This window comes from Mesoplodon bidens (genome assembly GCF_964165515.1).
Source record: "Mesoplodon bidens genome assembly, chromosome: Y".
NCBI lineage: Eukaryota > Metazoa > Chordata > Mammalia > Artiodactyla > Ziphiidae > Mesoplodon > Mesoplodon bidens.
In genome coordinates, this window is record NC_138180.1 from 52,329,832 (window position 1) to 52,356,283 (window position 26,452).

At 48.0% G+C, this 26,452-nt stretch overlaps 1 protein-coding gene across 4 annotated transcripts; it reads right to left on the minus strand.

Moving 5' to 3' along the window:
* Window positions 1-5: 5 nt before the first annotated feature.
* On the minus strand, window positions 6-24,756 carry LOC308609701 (glycogenin-2-like). Of its 4 annotated transcripts, XM_081223420.1 has the most exons (12): window positions 24,513-24,756; window positions 23,843-23,966; window positions 22,705-22,923; window positions 20,214-20,355; window positions 19,082-19,256; window positions 17,207-17,369; window positions 16,115-16,241; window positions 14,310-14,532; window positions 12,832-13,026; window positions 6,332-6,436; window positions 5,064-5,171; window positions 6-1,812 (listed from the first exon to the last, which is right to left on the minus strand). In XM_081223420.1, exons 2-12 carry the CDS (start codon window positions 23,847-23,849, stop codon window positions 1,651-1,653), a joined length of 1,626 nt encoding a protein of 541 aa, XP_081079546.1. In that variant the 5' UTR covers window positions 23,850-23,966; window positions 24,513-24,756; the 3' UTR covers window positions 6-1,650. The 4 variants fall into 4 exon arrangements, with proteins under 4 accessions (XP_081079546.1, XP_081079543.1, XP_081079544.1 ...); XM_081223417.1 differs by lacking the exon at window positions 24,513-24,756 and having other exon boundaries at window positions 5,064-5,168; window positions 23,843-23,919; XM_081223418.1 differs by lacking the exons at window positions 22,705-22,923; window positions 24,513-24,756 and having other exon boundaries at window positions 23,843-23,936.
* Between the last annotated feature and the right edge of the window lie 1,696 nt (window positions 24,757-26,452).

Here is a 26,452-nt window from a genome sequence, read left to right on the forward strand (position 1 = left end):
CCCCATTGCTGTCTTAAAATTTTAATTGCGGTGTGCTAGCCTTTGTCCAAACGTGAGGACAGACCCTAGAAGGCACCACAGAAGTCCATTTTAAGCGTACACTTTAAGGCAATGAGCAATCGACCATAGGCACTGGAGAATTCTCTTCTCCAGAGAAGCTAGACCGGACTCAGATGTTCATTTTCTGGAATCCTCCTCTCACGTATGCCAGACTCAGGTGTCCGTTTCTTCTAGTCCAACACTATGGCTCAGAGCACAGACGTTCTTTCCCCAACACAAAGTTATGGGATAACTCTAATGGTTGGTGATCACCCCATGCAACCCACCAAGGACTATGTCCCTATGGCTATTTCCAAGTAGCCCCTGAAGCATCATCTGTGTGAAACCAACCAAGACTACCGATCATTCACCCATAGATAAAAAGAAACAACCCCTCCGTAGCTCACACCTCACACAAGTGAATGCCACAACGAACCCCAGAAGTCCAGCCAGATCTCAGATGGATTTGAACACAGCCCTCTCAAGCTTCTTCCAAACCTGTGTCTAATGAACTCATGATTTTCCACTGCACACGTGTGCTAAACCATTCAAACATTTAAAAACTGCATTTCCTTCTCTTCAGCATAGCGACTGACATCCAGCTTTAATTATCCTATGGTGGCAACCAACAATGACCCTGGAAGAAGCTCCAACATATGGCATTCATTTCCAGATGCTTCTGGAGGTGAGGCTTTCTCATGGAATAAAGTGTCTAGTGTCATCAAACGGAGAACTGTCCCGAAAGAACCGAGTTGACATGGCTTGGAGAGCACAGTAACTCCATACTGTGAAGTGAGGTAGTGTGACCCAGCAAAGGGCAGCCCGGTGTCCTGGACCGCACACGGGTTTGCCTCGAAACAAACAGCCTCAACCAAACCCAGTTACTGTGAGCGCATGGCCACCAGACACCCCTCAGTGTAAACCCTTGGTTCTTCTACACCAGTAGGTCAACCAGTTTGGAAGCGGTCCCCTCTCCCAAGCCAGCTGGAACCTTCCTTCCAAACATCTCTGACACATCTCCATGGGGCATCTGTCAAGGCACGTGGAAGTCCTCTTGGGTATTTTTGCCGAAGAGGAACCACAGCTGTGGTGTTTCTCAGCTTTGCTTGGAAAAGTCCACACTGGAGTCACACTCAAGACATCCGAACGTTTGCTTCGTCGTCACGGAAAGGACTTTTCATTCTGCAGAGTCCCAGGGCACCCAGTAAAGGTTCCCAGGGCACTCAATACCTCTCCTCGTGTTACGAGCCCTGGGACAGAAGCTCTGCAATGACATCTAACCCTACGTAGGATGGACACAGCAGCACCTTGCCCAGGATAGAATCCTGAGATCCTTTGAGCAAGACCAGAGACCCAGGGTTGACCAGAAGGTTATTCCTGTTCCCTTTTGCTGACAAGGTGTAAAGGAGATGCAACCTCCTGGGGAACCCCCAGGAGGCATGGGTAGCTGGGGTCACACGGGCCTTTGAGCTGGGTTTTGAATGGACCACGTGACTGACATGAGGCACTCAAGCTAGTCAACCATAAAGAGAGGCACATCGTTGAAGACTCTTTCCCTTGGAAAGGACTCGAGATGTTCATGGAATAGGACCACCCAACGCAATGGCACCATCACTGCAGGAAGCGGTCCAGCTTCTCCTGAATCCGGACAAACGCATCCTTCCCCAGGTAATCGATGCATCCCTCCTCCCACTTCCTCCGTCCCTCCTCGGGACTCAGTGCCTTGACCTTTTCTTCGATGGAAATCTCAGAGACGGAGATGGCCAGGTCCACCTAGGGAAGACAAGCCCACAGGAGATGGTGTTAGAAAAACCGTCGGCAGAGAGTGAAAGCCGGCCCGGGCATCCACCTGGCTGAGCAATCGGTTCCACAGACAGGCCTCACCACGTCTCAGGGAGATGATGCCGACAGTTCCCACTTTGCTTTTGAACAAACCACACGCTGAATTTAATATAACCTTCTTACAAGAAGATGCTGTGTTGGCCTGACTGGTTTGAAATTTTATACTTTATCATTGTACTTGTGTCCACTTGTTCCTAAGACTTGTTTCAATGTCTAGCCACAAAACCCTTTCACACACACTTATATGATCATCTTAATCTTTCCACCCACCCAAAAAAAGGTTCTGTATCTGCTATAATTAAAATGGATAACCAACAAGGACCTACTGTAGAGCACAGGGAACTCTGCTCAATATTACGTCACAAGCTAAATGGGAAGAGAATTTGAAAAAAGAATAGATACCTATCTATGTATAACTGAATCAGTGTGCTGTATACCTGAAAGTATCACAACATTGTTCATCAACTAATCTCCAAAATAAAAAGTTTAAAAAAAAGTTCTGTATCCCTGTGTGTAACCAAACTACGCAAGAAACGAAGAAAAGGTTCATAATGTGTAAATAAAGTGTATGACATTTTGGACACCCTGGCAAGACCGTTTCAAGACTAATGTAAATCGGTTTTTTTTTCTTGCCATGGCAGGGTTTCCATATTCTTAAAGGATACGTATGAGGAAAATTATAAATATGCAAACGTGTACACACACACACACACACACACACACACACACACACACGACTTTTGGTTGGCACTCAAATAGATCAGCAAAAGGGGTGGGGTGGGGGGAGGACTGTACTGGACACCAGACAGTTATGCTACAGTTTCTATCTACTAGGCATGCAGCACTTTCTCCACTGTTTATCTGCCACGATGCTTTCAAAGAGTTTTTCCATATAAGGTTCTGCTTTCTACACTCATCCCTGCACATTTCATTGAAACATTGCCAACGTGTTGGTAAAAGAAACTGCAAGAGTGAAAACAAGATCTTTTCCAGGATAACTCAGCACATTTCCCTGCTAAGAGCGCTTGGACTGGGGCTCCGTGAGTTCCCGGGAATGAAAACTTTCTGGAAAGAATGGGACACAGGGGCCCCGTCCCCGCTCTAGTTCTCGGCAGAAAGCAGCATGGCGCTCGCATCTTCCTTGGTAACAAGAGGAGGTGAGCATCTGAGAAAACAACATACTCCCTTGATTTTATGAAACACGGAACGACACCAGATACCAACTGAGGGTCCTCCCGCGTCTAGCAGAACATCAAAGCGCCCCAGTAGAGCAGATAAACGGGAAACTGAGCCCCTGTTTCTTGGGTGCTCACAATTCCAGCCTCACCGGGATGCCCTCCCAGGTGTGTGCATCTCCCCAGAAGGCGGGGATGCTCTTGGTACCCTCACTGGGAGCTGTTGGGCTGCAGCCCCGGTGGGGGGATCAGAGTTTTTATCTTTATGAGCCAGGCACTAACCAGGGTTTCCTCCAGACCACCCTCTGGTCTAATCCCCCGCCAGCTCTACAAGGTGGGCACCCTTGTCTCCATCTCGTGGGTGTTCAGAGAAGGACGTGGACTCACCCACAGTCCCAAACCTCCCGCACGGCTGAGCTGTGAGAGGGAGGTCTGACCCACATCCCTCCCACCCATAGCACGCTACCCACCGATAACTCTACGTCCAGTTCCGGGAGCCTCAGAATCATTACGCATAGGCTGAACTGGTGAAGGGACTCCCATTCCACACGCAATACAACACTGTAAATCAACTATACTTCCATGTAAAAAAAAAAGTAGAGTTTCAGAAGAAAGCTTCACCAACAGCGCCAGACATACGTTGACAATACTGAGGCTGGCAGCTGCTAGGCTGACAAAGTAAGAGGGAGAAAAAGTGTTCCCATTTTCTCCAAGGGTAAATTCTGGTCAAAGCACCCAGCAAACTACAATATCGAGTATATCCTAGACCATATTCCAAATATATGCTCCTGTAAACTGCATATGTGTGTCCCCCCTCAAACTCATATATTAAATCCTAACCCCCAAAGGGATGGTGTGAGGAGGAGGGGTCTTTGGGAGGTGATGAGGTCATGGGGTGGAGCCCCCTTGATGGGATTAGTGCCCTTATAAAAGAGACTCCAGAGGAGAGATAAATTAGGAGTTTAGGATTAACAAATACATACTATTATATATAAAACAGATAAACAACAAGGACCTACTGTAGAGCACAGGGAACTCTACTCACTATCTTATAATAACCTATAATGGAAAAGAACCTTAATAAAAGAGAAAAAATATATATATATATAATCACTTTGCTGTACACCTGAAATTAACACGACATTGTAAATCAACTATACTTCAATTAAAAAATAAATTCAAAAAAAGAGAGACCCCAGAGAGCTCCCTCACCCCTTCCTTCATGTGAGGAACCAGCAACAAGACACCTTCTGTGAGCCAGGAAGCGGGCTCTCACCAGACACCAAGGTCTAGCCTCCAGAACTGCTAGAAATACATTTCTTATTATTCATAAGCCACCCAGACGATGGTGTTTTTGTTACAGCAGCCTCAACAGACAAAAACACAATACAAAAAATCAATACGAATTTTCATCCTACACCCAACACTCAGCTCTAGAGCTGTATTTGCTCTAAAAGACCAAAAGGTGTTACTAGATCATGGTTAGAGAGAAATGAGCCTTCATTAAAAGCATCATCGCAGAGCCTGAAGTTTAAGACCAGAACATCTGTAAGAGGAAGAGTCAGGAAGAAAGCATCTTTCATTTCCTTCTTCAAGAAGAAATCAACGCATGCTTGATTTGGATTGAAAGGTTCCCCCCACCACCACCAAATTTCCCAGCTTTTATGCTCGTCTTTTTAGACAATGTGCATGAACTTCCAAGCTCACTTTGCAGGAAAACACAGCACAGCGCCATAACTTCAATTAACTTTTGCAGAACAGCTTTTGAAGAGAGAACGGGCGTGATTATCAGAGCGGAGGACAGGAAAGAGGGTGGACCGACCACTGCGGGCAAACGCCAGAGAGAAGACAAATGGGTCTCAGGCAGTAGGAAAAGCAAGCGGACTCTTCTCTCCACAAGCGAGGCTTGAAATGGGGGTAACGCCAGTGCGTGTACACAGCTGGCCCCTGAGTTAGCGCACAGCATCCATCAGGAGAGCTGGACAAGGCAAACAATGAGGACACCACCTCCAAAGCATCCTGGAGACTGGGGTCCCTGGTGACATCCACAGGGGGCTCCCGGCCTGGCTCCAAGGCTTCCTCAGATGGGCCACCTTCCGCGCTCTCCACGGGCTGCTAGAAACATAACCGTTCCATCGTTAGTCTGCAGGGGGCTTCACAGGACCGCAGTCTTAACCAAAATGACAGAGAACTCTTTTTCCTGGGAAAATAAGACCAAACAAATGGGTTGTGCTAAATAAATAAGCCATTTAGTGTGCTTTGCCACTCTGAACTTTTCCCCAGCTTTTTCTTGCACAAGATGAGATGCTGACATTTGTCATGTGATGTAAAGGTTAACTTTTCAAATTAGGAGACTGGGATTGGCACATACACACTGCTATATATAAACTAGATAACTAATAAGGACCTACCATATAGCACAGGGAACTCTACTCAATACTCTGTAAGGACCTATATGGGAAAAGAATCTAAAAAAGAGTGGATATATGTGTACGTATAACTGATTCACTTTGCTGTACCCCTGAAACTAACACAACATTGTACATCAACTGTACTCCAGTAAAAATTTTAAAACAACAACAAAAAAACTTTTCAGAGAGGGATACAATTAGTTTAGACCAAATGTCTATGGAAGCATTTGACTAAGACGGTCTGTCAGCGAGATTAAGAGTCTGTCTGGGTTTAATCTTCTGAGGATGCTTGGGAACAAAAGCCCAGATTCATGCGGGTAAATTTAGGAGGGAAAAAAAAGGGAAAGCCATAATCCTTGAATAGTGATGTGAAACACGGGTGCACAGTTGTCCCGAAAACTTAACTAAAATTAAGGAAGACATATAGGCCATTTTGATGTTGCATCTTTTTCTTTTTTGAGTCTTCCTAAAGAAAGATATAAGAGAATGACCAAAGGACCAACACAAAACTCAGTGATGGAGGAGGGAAAAAAAAATCTGAATAGACAACCCAGGTCTCCTATCCACCTGGAAAATAAGGAGACTCATCACAACACAATGGAAAAACCATTTAGGAAGGTCACGGGATGGCAAAGAAGCCCATGGGGCATCTCCTTGGGTGGTCGATGGACAGGCATCCAGAGACACGGCCATGTTTAAGAAGCAGAAGTAGGGAATTCCCTGGAGGTCCAGTGGTTAAGACCCTGAACTTCCAAGGCAGGGGCCGCGGATTCAATCCCTAGTCGGGGAACTAGGATCCCATATGCTGTGCGGTACAGAAAAAAGAAAAAAAAAGAAAAAGAAAGAAACAGAAGTGAGTTATACCGAGCTGATCTGGGTCTCTGTGAAGTCTGCGCATTGGGCGGAGGGTGGTGACAACGGGTCACACATCACTCCAGCGGAAGTCTCCCTTTCCGGCCAACCTATCATCTAAAAAAAAAGAGCAAACGCCAAGTTAGGACAACCCTTCGTGCAAATAACTACAAACACCAAATTGATGCTTTTCTGCCTCCAAATATGGCAAATATGGCTCAGAGGAGCTCGCCCATGCCTGTGCCTGCTGTTTTGTCTTGGGCTCCTTGCATCTAAGAAGGACCACGTGATGAATTCTCACCCACGGTGTTGAGGAGATGTGACGTGAGTCCCCCCCAGACTGGGTGCTGAGGTGGGGGACACGTTTCCTACCCTCTGTCCCCACAGGTCAGGTGAAGAGCAATGTCCCTCTGCAGACAACCTCTTCCAATTTCAGCCGGATTTCCACAGGAAAACGAAACCCTACGGAAAACCATTTGAGCAACTATTTTCTTGGCTCTCCCCAGACTGGTACGTAGCAAAGATCATCCCAGATGCACAGGACACGACTTAATGCATTACAGGCGATGGATGGCTTCCTCATGGGAGCCTAATCCTTTCTTAAGGAGCCACCGTGGACAAGGGCTTCCTTAGATGGTGATGGAGCAGGCCAAGGGGAGGAATCCTGGATCCCCGGAAGACTGCATGGACCACAGCACATCTTTACCACCTCAGCTGAGTGTGACACGCATCAGAATTACACTTGTATGTATTTGGGGGGCTATTTATTACAGTAGCTAGCCCACCCTGATGAATTCAGGGTCGGGGGCCAAGGCCGTGCCCCCAGGCTGGAGCCCATTCAAGTCCAAAGGCTCCAGCAATGTAACTAATGAGTGTCGGCCACAGAGAAGAGAATGTGGACACACCTGTCCGTCCTCACGGCAAACACATGGCAGGAATCGTGTTGTGGGCTGGGCTGACCCCGACTGTGGCGGTCAGACAGAGCTAAACAAGTCTCCATCCTGGGAAGGCAGATTCTCCAGCCACTGCCCCAGAAGATTTTGAGTGAGCTGACCTGACATGGAGGCTGGCAACTCATACTCCCAGCTCCCAAATCTCTGGTACCAGCTTTCCCATTGTGGAGAAAGGGCAGGTCATCCCTGTATTAACTGAGGCACCTATGTATGCGTCCAAAGGATATTCACAGAGAGTAAAGTAGGAAGACCAAAGAGCAGGCCACCCTCATGCAGCTTACTGTCTAAGGAGAGAGATGAATGTTCCACAAATAACAACTATAAGATGACAATCCTGTAAAATTCTGCAAAGGAAAATGACAGAGAATCAAGGGCAGGTTTATCAAAGTCAGATCGACCTCGTCAGGAGGGGTAAGGACTCCTGAAGGAGTAACATCTGGAACAAAGTTTGAAAGATGAGCATGAGATGCGGTGAGAAAGAGACAATGGTGAGAAAAGCAGGACAGCACGCACGTGCAAATGTCCTGAGGCAGAGGTAAAGGAGGACATTAGGAAACTGAAGTAAGTTGGCAGTAAAAAGTGCACAAAAGTACATTTTTGGTGAAATTCAGTAACAAATTTTTTAATGTAGAAGCTAACACTGTATTCATAAAGTTGCTCTTTTTTAATTTTGCTTTTTCTATCTTGTCAACTTGAAAGTGCAAATTAAAATACGGGCTCATAAAAAAGAACAAAATCATGCCATTTGCAGCAACATGGATGGACCTAGAGATGATCATACTAAGTGAAGTAAGTCAGACAGAGAAAGAAAAATTATCGCATGATATCACTTATATGTGGAATCTACAATATGACACTAATGAACTTATCTATAAAACAGAAACAGGCTCACAGAGAACAGACTGGTGGTTGCCAAGGTTGAGGGGGAGGGATTGATCAGGAGTTTCAGATTAGCAGATGCAAACTATTATATATAGGATGGATAAATGACAAGGTCCTACTGTAGAGCACAGGGAACTATATTCAATATCTTGTGATAAACCATAATGGAAAAGAATACGAAAAAGAATAGATACATGTATAACAATCACTTGGCTGTACAGCAGAAATTAACACAATGCTGGAAATCAACTATAATTCAATAAAATATTTTAAAAAATAAATAAAAACAAAAAATATGGGCTCATTCTTCCTGATCTTGATTATGTACGTGAAAGCCAAAAATAAAATTAAGTTCTAATAATTACAGTAGAAAATAAAATGATAACTTTATCCAAAACATGAAAGGCCAGGATAATAACAGCTCCTTTTTATTAGGTGTTCAACACTGGTTCCTAAATTATACTCATAAACTTTTTATGCATTATTCCTTTTAATCTCACAACAACCCTATGACGTAGAGAGTCTGATCCCTTCTCTTACTGAGGAAAAGTTGAACTTTCAGACAGAGATACTTGTTAAACATGCCAGACGTAGCAAGTGAGAGAGGGGGGATTTGAATTCACACCTCTCTGACCACCAAGCCCTCTACGAGCCCTATTCAATCCACATCATTAATGCATCCTAAGTCTCCCTGGTGTACAAAACACCAAAACAACCTTTAGGGAGAAAAAAATGATGAATGAGATAATTGCACAAATAATAAATACCATAAAAATAAATAATTTCCTTATCCAATCAGGGTTGGGGAGTGGAATTTTCTAGTTTGAATCCTAACACCCATTAAAAAAAAACATCAATTCCAGATCAATTATATACTTTAATGTAAAAAGTAAAAAGAATAAAAAATCCGTAAGACGTCAGAGGTGATTAGCTTTATGACCCTGATTTAGAGACAGATTTCCTAAAAGGTAAACAAAACCCACTACTCATATAGGAAACATTAACAAATTGGTCTAAACTAGGTACTTCTGTTCATCCAAGGATACCATTTAGAAATTAACCAGAGCAAAAACAACCAATAACTTCAAAAAAACAAGGAAAAGCATCCCTAATCTTCCCACTAACTGCATTTCCCAACCCAGGAGGCTATAGGACAGGACACTTGGCTGAGAAGATAACAAACTGCAAAAATATTTATCTAACACATGCCTTTATATGGGAAATAAATGAGATATTCAACTTTTTTTTTTTTTTTTTTTTTTTTTTTTTTTTTTGCGGTACACGGGCCTCTCACTGTTGTGGCCTCTCCCGTTGCGGAGCACAGACTCCAGACGCTCAGGCTCAGCGGCACTGGCTCACCGGCCCAGCCGCTCCGCGGCATGTGGGATTCTCCTGGACCGGGGCATGAACCGGTGTCCCCTGCATCAGCAGGCAGGCTCTTAACCACTGCGCCACCAGGGAAGCCCGAGATATTCAACTTTTGAAAACGGAGACCTACTCCTCGACACTGCCATGGTTATACATACAAAGGCTGCTTTTTGGAATAAGGATCCCAGATCCAGACACCCAGCTCTTCCGCAGTTACAGGAATTTATGAAAATAACCGTTTTGGTTTTTTGGACTGGTTCCAAATCCCCAAAATAAAGAACCCAGAGTGAATCATTCAATGGATGGCCGGTAGGTGGCAGCAATGCTGCATAATTAATTACAAAGATGGCCTGGGAGTGTAAAATAATGAAATATACACACACACACTGCCAAAAAGTACCCCTTCCTTATAGAAGGGCCATGATCTTCTCATTTTTAGAGACACATGCTCATCATAAGATAGTCCATCAATAGAGACTTTCTTAAATGCTAATCTCTTCCAGAAACACACCCTGAAATAATGTGTTTCACCACCCATCTGGGTAGCCCTTTCTCTGGTTAACTTGACCCCTAAAATTAACCATCACAGTTGGAACGAGTTTTCTGAGAGATACTCCACAGCGGCTAAGTGTCAAACATCTAATGGGAATGCGGACTCTTCTCAAAAATCCGGGCACAAAGGACCTCCTGTATAGCACAGGGCATTAGATTCAATATCTTGTAATAACTGATAATGGAATACAATCTGAAAAAAATAACTGACGCACTTTGCTGGACACCTGAGACTAACACAATACTGTAAATCAACTCTGCTTCTGTTTTAAAAAGTCCCGTCACAGGCACGGTTCCTCCTGGCAGAACAGGGAGCCACTTCTCCACGTAATGTAAGAGCTTAATCGACAGACTGTTCACATTCCTGGAAGCAGCAGATGCTCTTTATTTAACTCACAGAAGGCACTTCCTGGGGCCAGAGCCAAGCAATGGGGACCTCCGGGTACAGGAGAAGGAATAAAAAAACTAGGAAAAGCTCACTTTCGACCACTTCCAGAGTCCAAACCTAGAGCTTTTTCAAATGGTTTGGATGGCTATGAAATTGCAACTCAAAAATTATTAATGCATGGAAGTTGCCTGGACATAATTGATTCCACATTATAGTAGAGTGTAGGGTGCCTTCCACAGAAACGTTTGCTAAAATGTATCCATCAACTGTTTATAATCATCAAGAAACAGCTCTCCCAAAGCTATTCCAAATACCCATAAAAGGACACCTTCCCTTCCATCCAGTCCCCAAATCCATCCCCAGCCATGAACTCATGTTAATTGTGAGACATGAAGGGACTTAAAATGGCTTTGAATGTGAGGATTTAAAATGGGAACTCTGTCATCGCCAGACACTCATCCCACCTATTTCCCAGAAATCAGGGATGGATAAACAGCAGCCTGATTTAGCCTTATTGTTTTGCAAATAAAGTGCGCTTTTATTTTTCGTCTCTGTGGGTAGAATTTCTGAGGATCCAGCCTCACTAGAAGTGACCAGATGGGTCCACATGAATCGATCCAAGTCCTCTTCAAGCTGGGGGTTTAACTGCAACCTCTCAGGACGCAAAGGCAGGTGGCTTGGAGGAGAATAAAAGCACTGCCCTTTCAACCTGAAAATCTGGGGACGCCGCTCATATCTGGAGGAGACTGAACATCTGTTCTTCGCGCTATTAGTTTTCTGTGGCTGCCGTGACAGAGGACCACAAACTAGGTGGCTTAAAACAATGCCACCATCAAAAAATGTACAAACAATAAATGCTGGAGAGGGTGTGGAGAAAAGGGAACCCTCCTGCACTGTTGGTAGGAATGTCAACGGGTGCAGCCACTGTGGAGAACAGGATGGAGGTTCCTCAAAAAACTAACAGTAGAGCTAACGTATGACCCAGCAAGCCCACTCCTGGGCATAAACCCGGAGAGGACCACAGTTAGAAAAGACACATGCACCCCTCTGTTCACTGCAGCACTGTTTACAGTAGCCAGGAAATGGAAGCAACCTAAATATCCATCAACAGAGGAATGGGTAAAGAAGATGTGGTACATATATACAATGGAATATTACTCAGCCATAAAAAAGAACGAAATAGTGCCATTTGCAGAGACATGGATGGACCTAGAGACGGTCATACAGAGTGAAGTAAGTCAGAAAAAGAAAATCAAATATCGTATAATATCACTTCTATGTGGAATCTAGAAAAATGATACAGATGAACTTATTTGCAAAGCAGAAAGAGAGACACAGATGTAGAGAACAAACCTATGGTTACCGGCGTGGGTGGGGGGGGGAAGGTGGGGTGGGATGAATTGGGAGATTGGGATGGACATACATATACTACTATATATAAAATAGATCACTAATGAGAACTTACTGTAGAGCACAGGGAACTCTACTCAATGCTCGGTGGTGACCTAAATGAAAGGGAATCCAAAAAAGAGGGGATATATGTATACATACAGTTGATTCACTTAGCTGTACAGCAGAAACTCACACAACATTGTAAAGCAACTACACTCTAAAAAAAAATTAGTCTTAAAAAATGGACACAAGAATAGTCCTCTTGTGGTTTTTAACAGGAACAGTGTACCGTACAGTGCTTAGGACTGCACCTGGCAAAGAATCAACCTTCAAGAAGTGTAAAAACCAAACCAAAACAAAAACAATGCAGACTGATGATGTTAGCAGTTCTGGAGGTCAGAAGTCCACGCTGGGTCTCACTGGGCAGGTGTCCTCAGCAAGGCTGAGCTCCTTCTGGAGGTTCTAGCCAGTGCCCCATTTCTTCGCCTTTTCCAGCTCGTAGAGGCACCTGTGTCCCCTGGCTCCTGTACGTCTTCCAAGCCAGAAGCTCAGCATCTTCCCATTGCTCTCCCCGTCTCGCTCCTGCTTCTATCCCAGCTCATCAAGCTTCCTTTCGCCTCCCTCTTACGAGAACCCTTGTGACGACACTGTGTGCCCCCCGGATAATCCAGGACCACGTCCCCATGTCAAGGTCCTTAACTCAATCCCGCCTGCAAAATTCCATTTCCATATAAGGCAGCATTTCCAGGTTCCAGGGATTAGGACGTGGCTCTCAGGGGCTTTACCGGGACGTGCAATTTTGCCATTTTCTCTAAAGAAGCTCAGGAGGCCCTAATACCATAGAGCAAACTGAAGACAGGTTCCTCCCATCCCCCCAGCCCCTCCCCGGGAGCCCGGGGAGCATCCTCTCTGCTTCATCTCGCGGGGGAACCAGCGTCTGTGTCCCCATCACACCGGTGAGATGAGCACGTACTTACATCTTCCACGGGGCATGCGTCAGGCGAAGCGGGGGTCTCCTCCACCACCACCGTGGTGCTCTCAGGCCAAGGCTGGCGGGGCCCCTCCGCCCAATTGGTACAGGGCTCCCCGGAGCGGGGCACAGCATTTGCACACGACCCCTCAGCAGTGGGCGCTGAACTTGAACAAGGCACCCCAGCGCCCCCGAGGTGAGCCTGCAGAAAAGGTATTCACACTTAGCAAGGTCCTCCTGACATCTTTCCCAATCTCCTGTTGCCCTTCCCCTCCCCTGTGTGGCCAGTGGTCCCCAGTGCCGACATCCGCGTTCACATTACTGCTCCAGGTGAGAAGGATCCCAAGGCACAGGGTCCCTACACTGCTCTCTACGTTTTACTGCTTAGAACCACCTGACTTGGTCTTATTTTCCTTCATAGCCAACCCAGTACCTAGCATACTGCTTTGCAGGAAAAAACAGCAACTTCCTATCAAGAATCTGAATAAAACCCTCCTCACTCGTGTCCCAGGGTCAGAGAAAGCTTTAGTTCTCTTGAAAAGCAGCACCCAGCTGCACAAAACAGAAACCATAGTAAAAACGCTAAAATATGAATTCGTTTCAAGATCCCAACACAAGCATCTACAGACGCTGGACTCTGTTGTACCAATACATGCACTAGTCAAAAACTGACCAGGAAATAAAATTTCCTGGGACCTTATTTTAAAAGGTCTTTGGCAAGGCACGTGTCTCCCTGTTAAGCCCACTGCAGAGGGACTTCCCTGGTGGTCCAGTGGGTAAGATTCCGCGCTCGCAATGAAGGGGACCCAGCGTCGATCCCTGGTCGGGGAACTAGATCCTGCATGCATGCCACAACTAAGAAGTCCGAGTGCCACAACTAAGAATTCCGAGTGCCACAACTAAAAGATCTTACAGGCCGCAACTAAGACCAGTCGCAGCCAAAAAACAAACAAAAAAATTCACTGCAGAAACTCTACTATGGAGAGCATGTAGGGTTACAGTTATAAAAAATCAAATGGGGCTTCCCTGGTGGCACAGTGGTTAAGAATCCACCTGCCAATGCAGTGAACACGGGTTCGAGCCCTGGTCCGGGAAGAGCCCACATGCCGCGAAGCAACTAAGCCCGTGTGCCACAACTACTGAGCCTGTGCTCTAGAGCCCGCGAGCCACAACTGCTGAAGCCCGCACACCTAGAGACCGTGCTCCGCAACAAGAGAAACCACCGCAATGAGAAGCCTGTGCACCACAGCGAAGAGTAGCCCCCGCTCGCCGCAACTAGAGAAAGCCCGCGTGTAGCAACGAAGACCCAACGCAGTCAAAAATAAATTAATATAAAAAAAGAATAAAACCACTTATAAAAAAAAATGAGAAGAGACTCCAAAAAAAGAGGGAGGAACACGTATGTGAAGAAAACCCACAGGTGTGGATCACGGAGAGTTTATCCCCGGTCTGAACTCTTGGATGTCAAGGGAATTGTGTGCTTACTGTGTGTCCTGGAGATGTCTGTTCGTCCTCGGGACGGATATTTTCATAAAGAGGCAGAATGCTGCGGTGGTAAATCCCCCACCACAGGTTAAGGAAGGACATCTGATGCTGGCTGACAGACCCGGAGCCCTCCTCCAAGACGGAGCCCGTCTGGGGATTGTACTTGTAGTTCCACGGCTTTGTGGACCCCAAAAAGTGGACCACCTTCGCACTCGAGCCGAACCTGAGGAGGAAACACAAAGCATCCTGCCTTCCTCTTGGAAGTGACCACACAAAGAGAGCCTGGGACAACCACAGGACTCATCACAGACAGCGGGACGTAAAGATGCATCTCAACGAGTTATGGACGATCCTGTCATTAAGGACCACCTAGACTTGCAGTAAAAATAACTGCTTCATCAATCCACGTTTGCAGCCTTTCATTTTCTACAGACCAAGAAACATCATCATCACCCACTTGGGATGTTCCCCAAAACGGGAAGAAGAAATCAGGAGTCTTTTAGAAAGATGGGCAGTACCGTAGCCGAAATCATCTTATCCTGAAAACGATAAAAACTTTAAAAAGTAGATTTTATAGTAGATAATGCAAGCTGCAGACCAGAAAACTGGCTTCTTGTACAAGATGGTGAATTTTCCCCTCTCGACCTTTTTTTTTTCATTATCACCACTCCCACCAACCTCAAAACTTTTTAAACATTTTTTTCTTAATTGCTTTCCTATGAAATGTTAATATCATATTTGCCCTGTATATCTACGTTCTGTAGGTACAGCCGTGCTTTTTACATTAAAAAGGATATGATGGCTTCACGCCCCACAAACCAGTGTCTGCCTCCTTGGCGGCGGTGCGGCCCCTATTAAAAAAGCACGCTCAAAATCTTCTCAGATTTTCCATTTTCACTTATAACAATGTCCCCTAGAGCAGTGGATCTCACACGTTTTGGTTCTAGGACCTCTTGACATTCTTACAAATCACAGAGGAACAAAAGATGTTTGTTCACATGGATTCCATCTGTCCATATTCACCGCAACAGAAGTTAAAACCGAGAAATTAGAAAACCCATGTACCAACTCAGTAAAAAACCATGGGCCCATTATATGTTAATGTAACTTTTATATTTTTTCATAAAGTATAACTATAACTATATATTACTATATATCTTTTAAGTGTGTAAAAAGTGACATCTTTTGTATTTGTTCATAAAAATATAATTATAACTATAGCTATATTTTTTAAACGTACAAAAAGTGACATCTTTCATATCTCTTCATAAACTATAACTATATATAACTATATTTTTAAAAATGCGTAAAATGTCACATCTTTTGTATCTTTTCATAAAATATAACTCTCTATATAACTATATTTTTAAAAATTTGTAAAAAGAGCAACATTGACTATTTTACGAGGAGACGGTTGGTTTTTCATATCTGCACCTGCATTCAGTACAATGCTTTTTATCACATCATGTCATGGAGTTTCTGTAAAATCCCACTGTCCAATTATGAGAAAACAAGAGTGAAAAGATGAAAATGACATCTTAGAATTAATTTTTTTAAAGTCACTTTGATTTCAAAGACCGTTGAAAGAGGGGCGGGGAACCCCTGGGGTTCCCTGGGCAACACTTTGGGAACCACTCTCATTAAGTCTAGCTGCCTTGATTACCTACCATGTAAAGCAATAAATAAGCAAGCAGAAGGATGATCTTTTTTTTTTTTTTTCCTTCAAAGTGCCAAAAGCTGATATTAGATTCTGAGAGAGGATGGTTGACCAGGTATAGAAGAATTGGGCTTGGCATGAAACTTACTGTTTGAAAGCAGGGCTGTAGGTGTATGCCGTGTTGCTACTCAAGTTATAAATGAACGGCAAGTGTTTCTGGATGTCTGCTGTGGACCAGCTACTGAAGAAACTGTTCAACAAGCCTTGGTCTGCCCCTAGAGAGTTAACAAACAGCCAAAGAAGTTAATAAAGCATGGTACAGTGCACCAAGAGAATGCAAGACATGTTTGAAGACATAATGGAAAAACACTGGTACCCCAGTGCATAAATTACGTTTCCTCTCTCAACCCACTAAAACATGGTCGTTGTCTCAAAAGTGGCTGATAACCCACACCATTCATTTAAAAAGTGCATAGTCTCGGGACTTCCCGGGTGGTCCAGTGGTAAAGAATCCGCCTTCCAATGCAGGGGATGCAAGTATAATCCCTGTCCAGGAACCAAGATCCCACATGCCATGGGGCAACTAAGCCCACACACTACAAATACTGAGCTCACACACCTCAACGAGAGAGCCTGTGTGCTGCAAACTACAGAGCTCATGTGCTCTGAACCCTGCACACCACAATTAGAGGAAAAAAAAATCCAAACGCCACAACTAGAGAGAAGCCCGCGTGTCACAAAGAAGAGCCCACACCTCAACCAAAGATCCTGCGTGCCACAACTAATATCTGTCACAGAGATGATATGCCCCACGATGCTGAAAACATTAATTACCTGGTCCTTTTTTATTTTATTTTGGCTGCGCCGTGAGGTTCGCGGGATCGTAGTTCCCCAACCAGGGATGGAACCCGTGCCCCCTGAAGTGGAAGTGCGGAGTCCTAACCACTGGACCACCAGGGAAGTCCCCTATCAGGCCCTTTAAAGAAACGTTGTGTCTACCCATCCTATGTGATCAGGACTGGGGAGTTCTTCCTTCTACCCATCGAAGATATTTTCAGCGGTTCTCTCTACCGTGTATTTACTTACTTACATCTTCACCTCTTCCTGGACTTGTTCTTCAATCCCCATCTTTAACTTGCTGCTCACAGATACAGGGTGGTGGGGACTAGGTGCCGGTGGAGCAGAGGGATGGGTTCAGGACCCATTCTCTTCCACAAATGTCCAGCTACCCTTCACCTACCGTCAAAGCTGCCATGGTCGGTGGCATGCTTCAGCAAGAGGCCATGCGTCTCTAGGGAAGGTTGGAAGACAAATACCCCGCTATTGAAGCAATCCGGCCATCCGGGATCCGGGGCCGCAGAAAACTCTCTCCTATTGAACAGCTCATCGATATTGGACAGCACCTGCAGCAACAGAGCATGGGGGACCCGTACGATCTCATAGGGAAGAACCAATCTGACTCCATATTGGACCTGCTTCTCTTACTTTAACCTTTGCATTCTACTGCTTTTGCTGCAAGTTAATCACCAAAGGGATGTTGCCCATAAGCTTAAACAAGAGATAATGGCCCATCTCCGGGAACCCTGCCTCCAGTGCAATGAGTGTTAAGCTAAAATACCTCTGTTTCGCTCACAGGAAAACCTCCTCATCAGGCCCACCTGTGAATGGCTGCAAGAAGGAAGAAATTCTGACCAGAAGCAGGACTTTAGCCCCTCCCCTTTTAGTATAAAAGAAGCTTGAATTCTAACTCAGGGAAGATGGGTCTTTGGGACACGAGTCCATCATCTTCCCGGTCTGCTGGCTTTCCGAATAAAGCCATTATTCCTTGCTTCAACACCTCGTCTCTCGATTTACTGGCCTGTCTCGTGTGGGGAGCAGTACAAGCTTGGACTCAGTAACAGCGACACTTCTCTTAACCTCTGGGGCACAAGTGAGAAATGCAACAGGAACTTCACAATGGGCCAGACAACATTCAGTGATGGGAAACTTATACCCAATTTCTTGACTGACTCTCTTCTTTTATCTTTTATTTATTTATTTTTTTGCGGTACGCAGGTCTCTCACTGTTGTGGCCTCTCCCCTTGTGGAGCACAGGCTCCAGACATGCAGGCTCAGCGGCCATGGTCCACAGGCCCAACCGCTCCGCAGCATGTGGGATCTTCCAGGACTGGGGCACGAACCCGCGTCCCCTGCATCGGCAGGCGGACTCTCAACCACTGTGCCACCAGGGAAGCCCCTGACTCTCTTCTTTTAGATTTATATTCAAAAGAGAAGAGTGTGTGTGTAAGATTGCTCCCTGGTTTATTTCAAGGGTTTGAAGTAACACTGTCACTGAAATGCAATTATCATCTCGAGGCTCTTAAGATCCTCCATGGAATGCTCTTAATTGTATCTATTCTCTTTCATCTAGCAAATGTGACCTACAAGACTGGAAATCCATAAACATAGAAGTTTGCAAGTCAATATCATATAATCCACTGTCTTCGAGAGCTTGACCACCAACAGTAGTTCTCTCCAACACCTACTGGCTTTCTGAATTGTGCTGTTTGGGAAAGAAATTACTCTGATTATGCACTTGTTATCTTCCTCTGCACCCGTTTTCCTACAGAGCTGCTTTTGCACAACCAAGACAACCTCGAATGTATCTCTGACACTCCAACCTCATTTAACATTTCAACTTCCCAATGGCTGTTTATGAAAGTGCCCATCCTGGGCTCCTACACCAAAGGTAACTACCCCAAATGACAATGGGGGATGCCACAGCTTAAGAAGCCAGGTGTACCAGTCCCTTCAGGACTCTGTAATTCACGGTACGATCAAGGAAGAATATTTCTCTAATAGTTTACTTTGTGTAGATGAAATAATGTGATTACAAGCCCCTCCTAGGGAAGGAACATGCCTTCAAGTATCCCAGTGTACTCAGCAGGGTCTACTGCAGTAGGTGTGTTCTATCTGATGCTGATTGACTAACTGATGTTGGTGATAGTGATGGAGGTTACCTGGTGGGGATCCACCAGCACAAGCTAGCAGCTTGCTTAAGGAGGGGGAGGCATGGTCTTTGTCGGGGGCTCCTCAACAAGTGGAGGGTCTGGTCCTTACCCTCCCTTGTACTCACCAGGGTATCTGCATCCAGGAAGACGCACTTGCTATAATGGGTGAGTGTCCAACAGTGAAGCTTGGTGAGGGTGACTCTGAGCTCAGGTCTCTTCAGAAAGGCCAGGTGGATGTAGTCTACACTGTCTATCAGGTTCACCTCGATGACCTCATCAAACACCCTCGAGAGGATCACCCTGGAAAAGACATGCCAAATCCTAGGAGAACGGCCCACCATCCAACATGAGACATGCTGTGCCCTGCTGCTGCAGTCTTCATACCAGGTTTTACTTTCCCCATGTGGGTCTCGTGGCTTTGCCCACGTTTCATTCATGCTTAAAACTTAGGCAAACGTGAAAAGCAAGACATATTAAACCATCTTAACATAGACTGATTCGGGTCATCTCTTAGGAAGGTACTTTCTCTTTCCAAAGTGCATGGGCAGTGAGAAGGAAAGGCTGGGTAGATAGAAACCAACAGAAGATCTCCATCCATTTTTACTTTATATATTCAAAACCTACTTCTTATATTCTATTTCTTCTTTCTTGGATTCACATTTCATTGTGCTTGAGTATATCCTCAAGTAATTTTTTCTCAAAGGTCCTTGAGGGACCTTCTGTTGACCTTCTGCATATATGAAACATCTTGATTTTGCTTTCAAATTGCATTTAGCTGAATACAGAAATTTCATTTCAAAATTAGTTAGTCTAAGAGCTTTGAGGCATCAGCTCTCTGAACCAGGCTGAGACCCGAAATGCATTTAGTCCTTTTTCTCCATTCTTCGTGCTCTGAAATGGTACCTTCTGTATCAACACTTGGGTTTCCTTCCTTCATTCTGCTCAACGCTCAGGGAACACCCACAATCTAAAATCCTCCCTCAGAGCTGAAATATTTCCTTGAATCCCTTCTCTCCACTTCTGTCCTTCCTGAAACTCCCAGTCTTAGACAGATGTTGGAGCTTCTGGGTCTATCTTTTCTATTCTTTAGTAGCTTTTCCACTTCTACTCTACATTTGTACTTTCACATTGCACAGTATTCAAAGTAACTCTCTCTCTAAGAAAATACCACGTCATCACCAATTTCCATGGCTGGGACCTGCTCCAGCGCAGAGGACCTGCTTCTTCAGGAGGACCAGGTGTGTGTCTGAGTCTTACCTGAGCAGGGTGGACACCTGAGGGGTGACCAGCACCACCAACCTCCTGGTGGCCCTGTGGTCCCGCAATGATTGCCCCAGCACCAGGGCCCCCTGGCAGTAGACATCATTGGTAGCCAGCGTGACAAACGCCTGGTCAGACACTGTGGACGTGGACAAAAACAACAGGGTTATGTTTTCGACGGGTCTCAGGGGACGGCAGGGCTGACGGTCACCTCCAACTCTCTCAAGCTTCCCGACTCTAACTGAATAACTGTTCGCTGTTCTAAAATACGCATCAAGGACATTTCACATGCATCCTTTTGTTTCAAAATAAAGCAAAAAAAATTCTTCTTCAAAACAAAAAAAAGAAAAAGAGAAAAACCACACACACACACACACACACAGGAAAAGAGGAAACCCTAAACATGAGTGAGACAAAGCCAAGTAGAGCATGATTAAAATTCCCTGGTTCAGATTAACAGATACGAACTACTGTATATAAAATAAACATGAGGTCCTACTTGTATTGCACAGGGAACCATATTCATTATCTTGTAATAACCTATAAGGGAAACGAGTCTAAATAATATAGATATATACGTATAACTGAATCACTTTGCTGTATACCTGAAACCAACACAACATTGTTAATCGTCTATACTTCAATTTAAAAAAACCTTCCTGGTGCTGCAACACGGCCAATGGGCATAGCTCAGACCCCTTATTTGATTCTGCATTCAAGTCTCAAAAACTCACCCAAAATATTTGGGTCTTGGGCGAACACAAAGCAAAAGGTGGAAACAAAGTTTGGATTGTCTGAGTTACCATGAGGACTCCTGCCCAGCTCAAAAGAACTGGGCTCAGAAGGAACGGCCAAAGCCATTAATTAAATTCCACACAACCCACTTGTTGGAAAGACTTCAACTCAAGGATATATGAGGCCAAGGAGATGGGAGAAGGGAAAATATATTGTCTCATTAACCAAAAGGCTCTCAGTTTCCTAATGTCTCCACAGCAGAGGAAGAAACTCGGATGGCCAATCCGATTTATGGCAGTTTTGAATCTAAGTGTGAACTCGTGAAGTTGACTTTTACAGGGACTTTGAAACAATGTGAGTCTGGGGCCCCCAGGAGCTGGTTGCCAGGATAAAAACAATGGGATCAAGAAATCCAGGCCTTGGCTCCCCTGCTGTCGACAGAAATTAAAATTCAACAGCCCACGGCTGGAACACACAGAGCTCAGTTCTCAAAGACCAGACGGTCTTCCCCTCCAGCCACTGTGCCCTCCCCAGAGCACGGCCCAAAGACACGGTCACGCCAAACAGAACACCAGGACCAAGCTTCTGGCTCTGGTTTTCCTGGAGCTGGCATCTTAACCTTGACATTCCATTGGGGTAAACGCCCAAGCATGCCTGTTCCAACGAGCTCCTGTCTACACATTATCCTGGATTAAGAGGGAATGAGAATTCCTGGCATTTCCACTGTGGGCTGAGTATTAAAGACAGCAAACCTCAGAACTCAAGTCTGCAGCCCAAAAGATATGTCTAGCTATCCACCCATCCAGCCATTTTTCTATCCATCTATCATTATCTAACATCTGTGTATCCAACTGTTTATCATCCACCTATCTATCTATCTAGATCTATCACCTATCTCTATCTATAGACAGAGCCACATCATCTGGGAGGTCTCTGGGGACCCAGAGGGCTGAGGCATGGGGCAGGTGGGCTACAGTGGGAAGAGGCAGCAGTGACAGGCAACTGTCCAGAACAGGGGAGGAAGACAGACAGGGCTGGGTCTGCAGAGAGGGTTTTATGGAACTACTGGACTCTCCCTTTGCTAGGGGGAAGGATTATGGCTTCTATTAACAGGATGACAAGACAGCCCCAGTGGAGAGAAGACCCCCTTTCTCCAGCGACCCCAAGACTCAGCCTCCCGTTCTAGGTCAAAGACACATGACTCCCAAGGCCGGCCCCCAGGGGCCGGGGCATGACGGTGCAAAATCTTGCCTGGATAAAATCTCCATCTCAAGTGCAAAGGCAGACCAGTGGATGTTAATGTGACAAAGGCTGAGAACTTCATGGACAAGTCTGCAGATTCCAACACCACCCTACCTTTAAGAAACTCCCAGCTGTCAGGTTTGGGCATGGCATCAAAACAACACACCACAATTATCCAAGCCTCCTGCATTGAAAGGCTGAGTTTCCACCAGGCAGGGCGCTGGGGAGGGGACTTTTGGCATGCGTGCAGGGTGGGAAAACAGAAATAGAACGGGTGGCTGTCCTCCAGCCCCAGGTTGGGGGGAAAAAAAATGTCGCAAAATCGAGTTCATCCTGAAGACGGCGGTGGCTGACAGTGTTATAACGGGCCTGGGAGAAATGTTTACTTCTCTTCCACCCACCTTACAACCAACCCCCGGACCCTGCCCCGAAATAACATCCCGGCTTCCTCCTCTGCCTCTCTCCTCTTTTACTCAAAGGTGTTTTTTGTTCCCGGCAAAATGCTGAATACCCAGATGGGCTCTTTCTAGCACATTCCGTGGCCGAAGTGTCCGAACGTCCCTCCTGAATGCTACCATTATATGGACCCCAGCGGGTTGGCAGAAAATGCGTTGTTCACTCTGCAGAGCTCCAAACCGCCGCCTGGAACACAGACTTGGCTGCTTCTCGGCGAAGACTCTGAGAGCACACGGCAGGAAATCTGCCTTTTCTGCCCCAACATTTCTCCTCTCTAAAGCACAGAGGAGGAACAGAAGCATGGAAACAGCTCGCTGAAATACCAAATCGCTCCTCTGAATAAATGCGCTCCTGCATGTTCAGGCCCGTACTGGTGCAAGCACGGGCTGTCTTCATGATAAAAACAGGACGGGCATCTTTCGCATGGGTGGAGATGATGTTTCATCATCACATTTCTGGGGAGGTTTTTTTTTTTTTTTTGGCCATGTCGCAGCATGTGGGATCTTGGTTCTCCCACCAGGTAAGGAACCCGTGCCCCCTGCATTGGAAGCACGGAGTCCCAACCACTGGATCCTCAGGAAACTCCTCCACCATCACGTTTCTAAGCTTTGGAAGTCTACTGTCCAAATCGGATGTGCCCCCCCCCAGACCCAAGAGAAGGCAGACAGGACCGAACTGCAGCCCTGGGGGGCCAGGGCTCGCCGAAGTCCCAGCATCTGGCCACGGTCGGTCTGCTGCCCGGCTTCGGGATTAACCCTGGGTCTTTATCGGAAGACCCAGTTCCGCCTCCAGCCTGACCTCGAGGGGCGAGGCTGGGAGAGGGGAACCACAGGCTCTGTCTTCCCAGAGCCACAGGGACATGAACTCCCACGGGTCTCCGCGTCCGTGAGACGCCCACGCGTTTCCACGCTGGCCAACAAACCAGCCCATTTAATCTCCAAGGGCTCCTTTTTTACAGAAGGAAAATTACCAAATCTCAGCGCCCGTCTCCCAGTTGCTGAGACCCCCATCTCCACCTGCCCCAGGGACACCAAGCTCTCCAGCCCCGGGGGACACTGGGCAGGCGCACCGTGGGAGCTGAGGGGTTGGGGGCGACCTTGCGCGCGCACAGCTGGGGGTGCCCCCAGCGCGGGCCAATCTCAGCCGCGCCAGCAGAGCAGGGAGGCTGAGCACGAGGGGTCTTCCCGACTCACCCGGCATGGTCTGAGGCCCAGCGCGCAGTGGGCACCGGGCGGCCAAGTGCGCCTGGGCGCGGGGGCGGCCTCTAGCCGGGCCTGGCGGAGGCGTCGTCTCTGGGCGCCGCGCGGAGCTCCAGGCCTGCGGAGACAGCTCGGCATTCCAGACAGACCCCCGGGGCTGCAGCACCGCCCTACAGCGCCTCCCCCGGGTCAGCCCCTCCCCGCCCCGTCTCCAAACGTTCCCTCCGCGCTCCGGGGCTGCCTCTGCCTCCCCCAAGTCGTCCCCCGGCCCCTGCCCACCCGGGTGTCCCCAGTGGCCTCGCCGCGCCCCGGGCAGCCTGTGTCCCAGGCTGGCCCGGCGTCCCTCGCCCCGCAGGATACTCTTCGCCCCGCGACCACCACTGCGCCCCCCACCCGCGCCCTTCCTCAGCGATCGGGCAGCCCGCGCGCCCCCCTCCGCCCCCAGGCCCCGCGAACACCCAGGCCGCCTCCGCGCCCCTCCCCAGGCCCAGCACCTCCTCTGCGCCCCCGAAGCTTCCGCCTGGCGCTGGCGCCTCCCCTGCCCCCCGGCCTTCCGCACCCCTGTGCCCCGCCCCGTTCCTCCCCCGCGCTTGGGCAGCTTCAGCGCCAAGTCCCCGCCGCGCCCAGGCCGCCTCCGCGCCGCCCGGCCCCTGCGCCCCGGCACCTGCGGCGCTGCGGCAGCCTCTGCCCGGGCCGGCGCCCCTGCCCTGCGCCCACCACGCGTCTCCGGCGCCCCAGCGCCTCTGCCCGGCCGGCTGGGCGGCGCAACGAAAGCCCGGCCCTGCCCCCAGCTCTGCCGCCCGGAGCGCTGGTCCACCGCCTCGCGCCCGGCCCCTGACGCCCCGGAAGGAGAGCCGGGAGGGGGCAGCGGCCACCGGGCACCCTCGCCCCGCCCCGGTCCCCCGACCCCTCCCCGCCCAATCCAGGAGTCTGCGGCGTCTCCGATCGGACATCTCACCTTTAACCGGCCAGCCCCAAAGTAAACGTTTGCAGTGGCCTCCCGGGCCGGGCCCAAGGCCGGCGCGCTGCCCGGGCAGAGGCCACGCTGGAAACGTGATCTCACTGCACGAACGCTCAGTGACAGAAGGAAAGGGGCCTGCAAGCGCGCACGGCGCGTGGACGCGGGAGAGAGGAGCCGAAAATACATGCGTGAGTGGCGGAGTGACGGGCACCTCGGCTGCTCAGTACGTGCGTCAGGGAGTGAGAACTATGAGTGAATGAATGAAGGGAGTAGATCAACGAGGGAATCCATTTATGAATGAATGCGTGAGCGAGTGAATTAATGAATGTGTGAGTGCCTGCGGAGCGGACGAATGGAATGAATGCATGCACGTGTGAGTGCGTGCCCGCAGGAGTGGACGCGTCGCCAGCTGAACCCTGTGAGGCACGGCGGGTTGTAGACAGGGAGAGAGGAGTGGGCCAGATGCCGTCCTCAGGCAGGATGCAGCCACTGGCTGGGGCCACAGGATCGCGTAAGCACCAGGGGCCCGAGGAACCAGGCGGTGTCTCGGGAATTCTCCCACCTGCTGGACCTTGCCCATCCAGCACGTTGTCATGTCCTGCGGGACCAAGGGTCCAGGGAACACGGATCGACCGAAGGAATGGACGTTCCTCAGCAACGGGGCTTCCTGCTCTGAAAATATCCCCTGGGGGGTGGGCGGGAGGCGTCCCAGCGGGGATCACCTCTCCACTACACCAGCTACAGCCCCAGCAGGTCTCACCACACCCCCGCGCCTCCCCCACAGATGGTCGCTTCTCCACCATCTGTGCAAACTTCAACGTAGTTTTAACAAAGACAAAGGAGTTCTTCCCACGCGGATGGCCTGATCTCGGGGAACCCGCCCCCTCAGGGTTCCACACCTCACACTTTGGGAACCGGTACAATTTAAGCTCAAGAAACGACAGAAAAAATCTTAAGAGAGGACAGCCTGCGAAACCTCGTCAGCGATCAGCGCGGAAAGGCGTGGATGTCACCCATCGCCCAGCAGCCTGGGATATCTGTCTGGGCTTTTTGCTGGATTTCATGCTCCATGGGGAACAGGGGGCTTTGCAGGCTTAAAAGCCATCGGGGCCCACTTGCCTTGGAACAAGAAGGAGACTCCCCGTGACAACTGGGGAGACAGATGAGGCAAAAGCCCAGAGTCTCAGGGCATCTGTCCACAGAGACAGCACTGTGGATGGAGAGCCATCGGCCTCGAGGGACAGATGCCGCAGGTGTTTTCAGCATCCTGTCACAGGTGGGCTCAGAGCTATCTCAGAAATCGCATCCAGGTGAGAGAGCCGGGCCAGGCCGGCTGGAAGACGCTAGGGCAGGACCGCACCTCATCACGCTGTCTCCAAAATGCAGATCTCGTATGCGATGAAAGTGTGGCTGATCTCGCTCAGCACGAAAAGGGCACGGACCCCTCTGCCCGCCCCCTGGACACTATGGGCACGTACTTATTATCGGAGTGCTGCAAGATGTCTGCAGGACTTACTGAGCCTCTAGAAGTCTCCCTGAAATCCCTGCAGCTTCTGAACCATTGGTGGAAGCATCAGGACCTGAGTAACAACCAGGGGAAGACTCTTCTGCAGTCAGTGCTGGTTTTGGTTTTTTGTTTTTTT

Excerpts from the sequence above, each read along its gene's own strand:
- LOC308609701 (XM_081223420.1), bottom strand. Across the intron at positions 17,370-19,081 it reads TCCTGGATGCAGATACCCTG|GTGCTGTCCAATATCGATGA; the intron begins GTGAGTACAAGG and ends CTGTTGCTGCAG. Across the intron at positions 14,533-16,114 it reads TACAGCCCTGCTTTCAAACA|GTTCGGCTCGAGTGCGAAGG; the intron begins GTAAGTTTCATG and ends TTTCCTCCTCAG.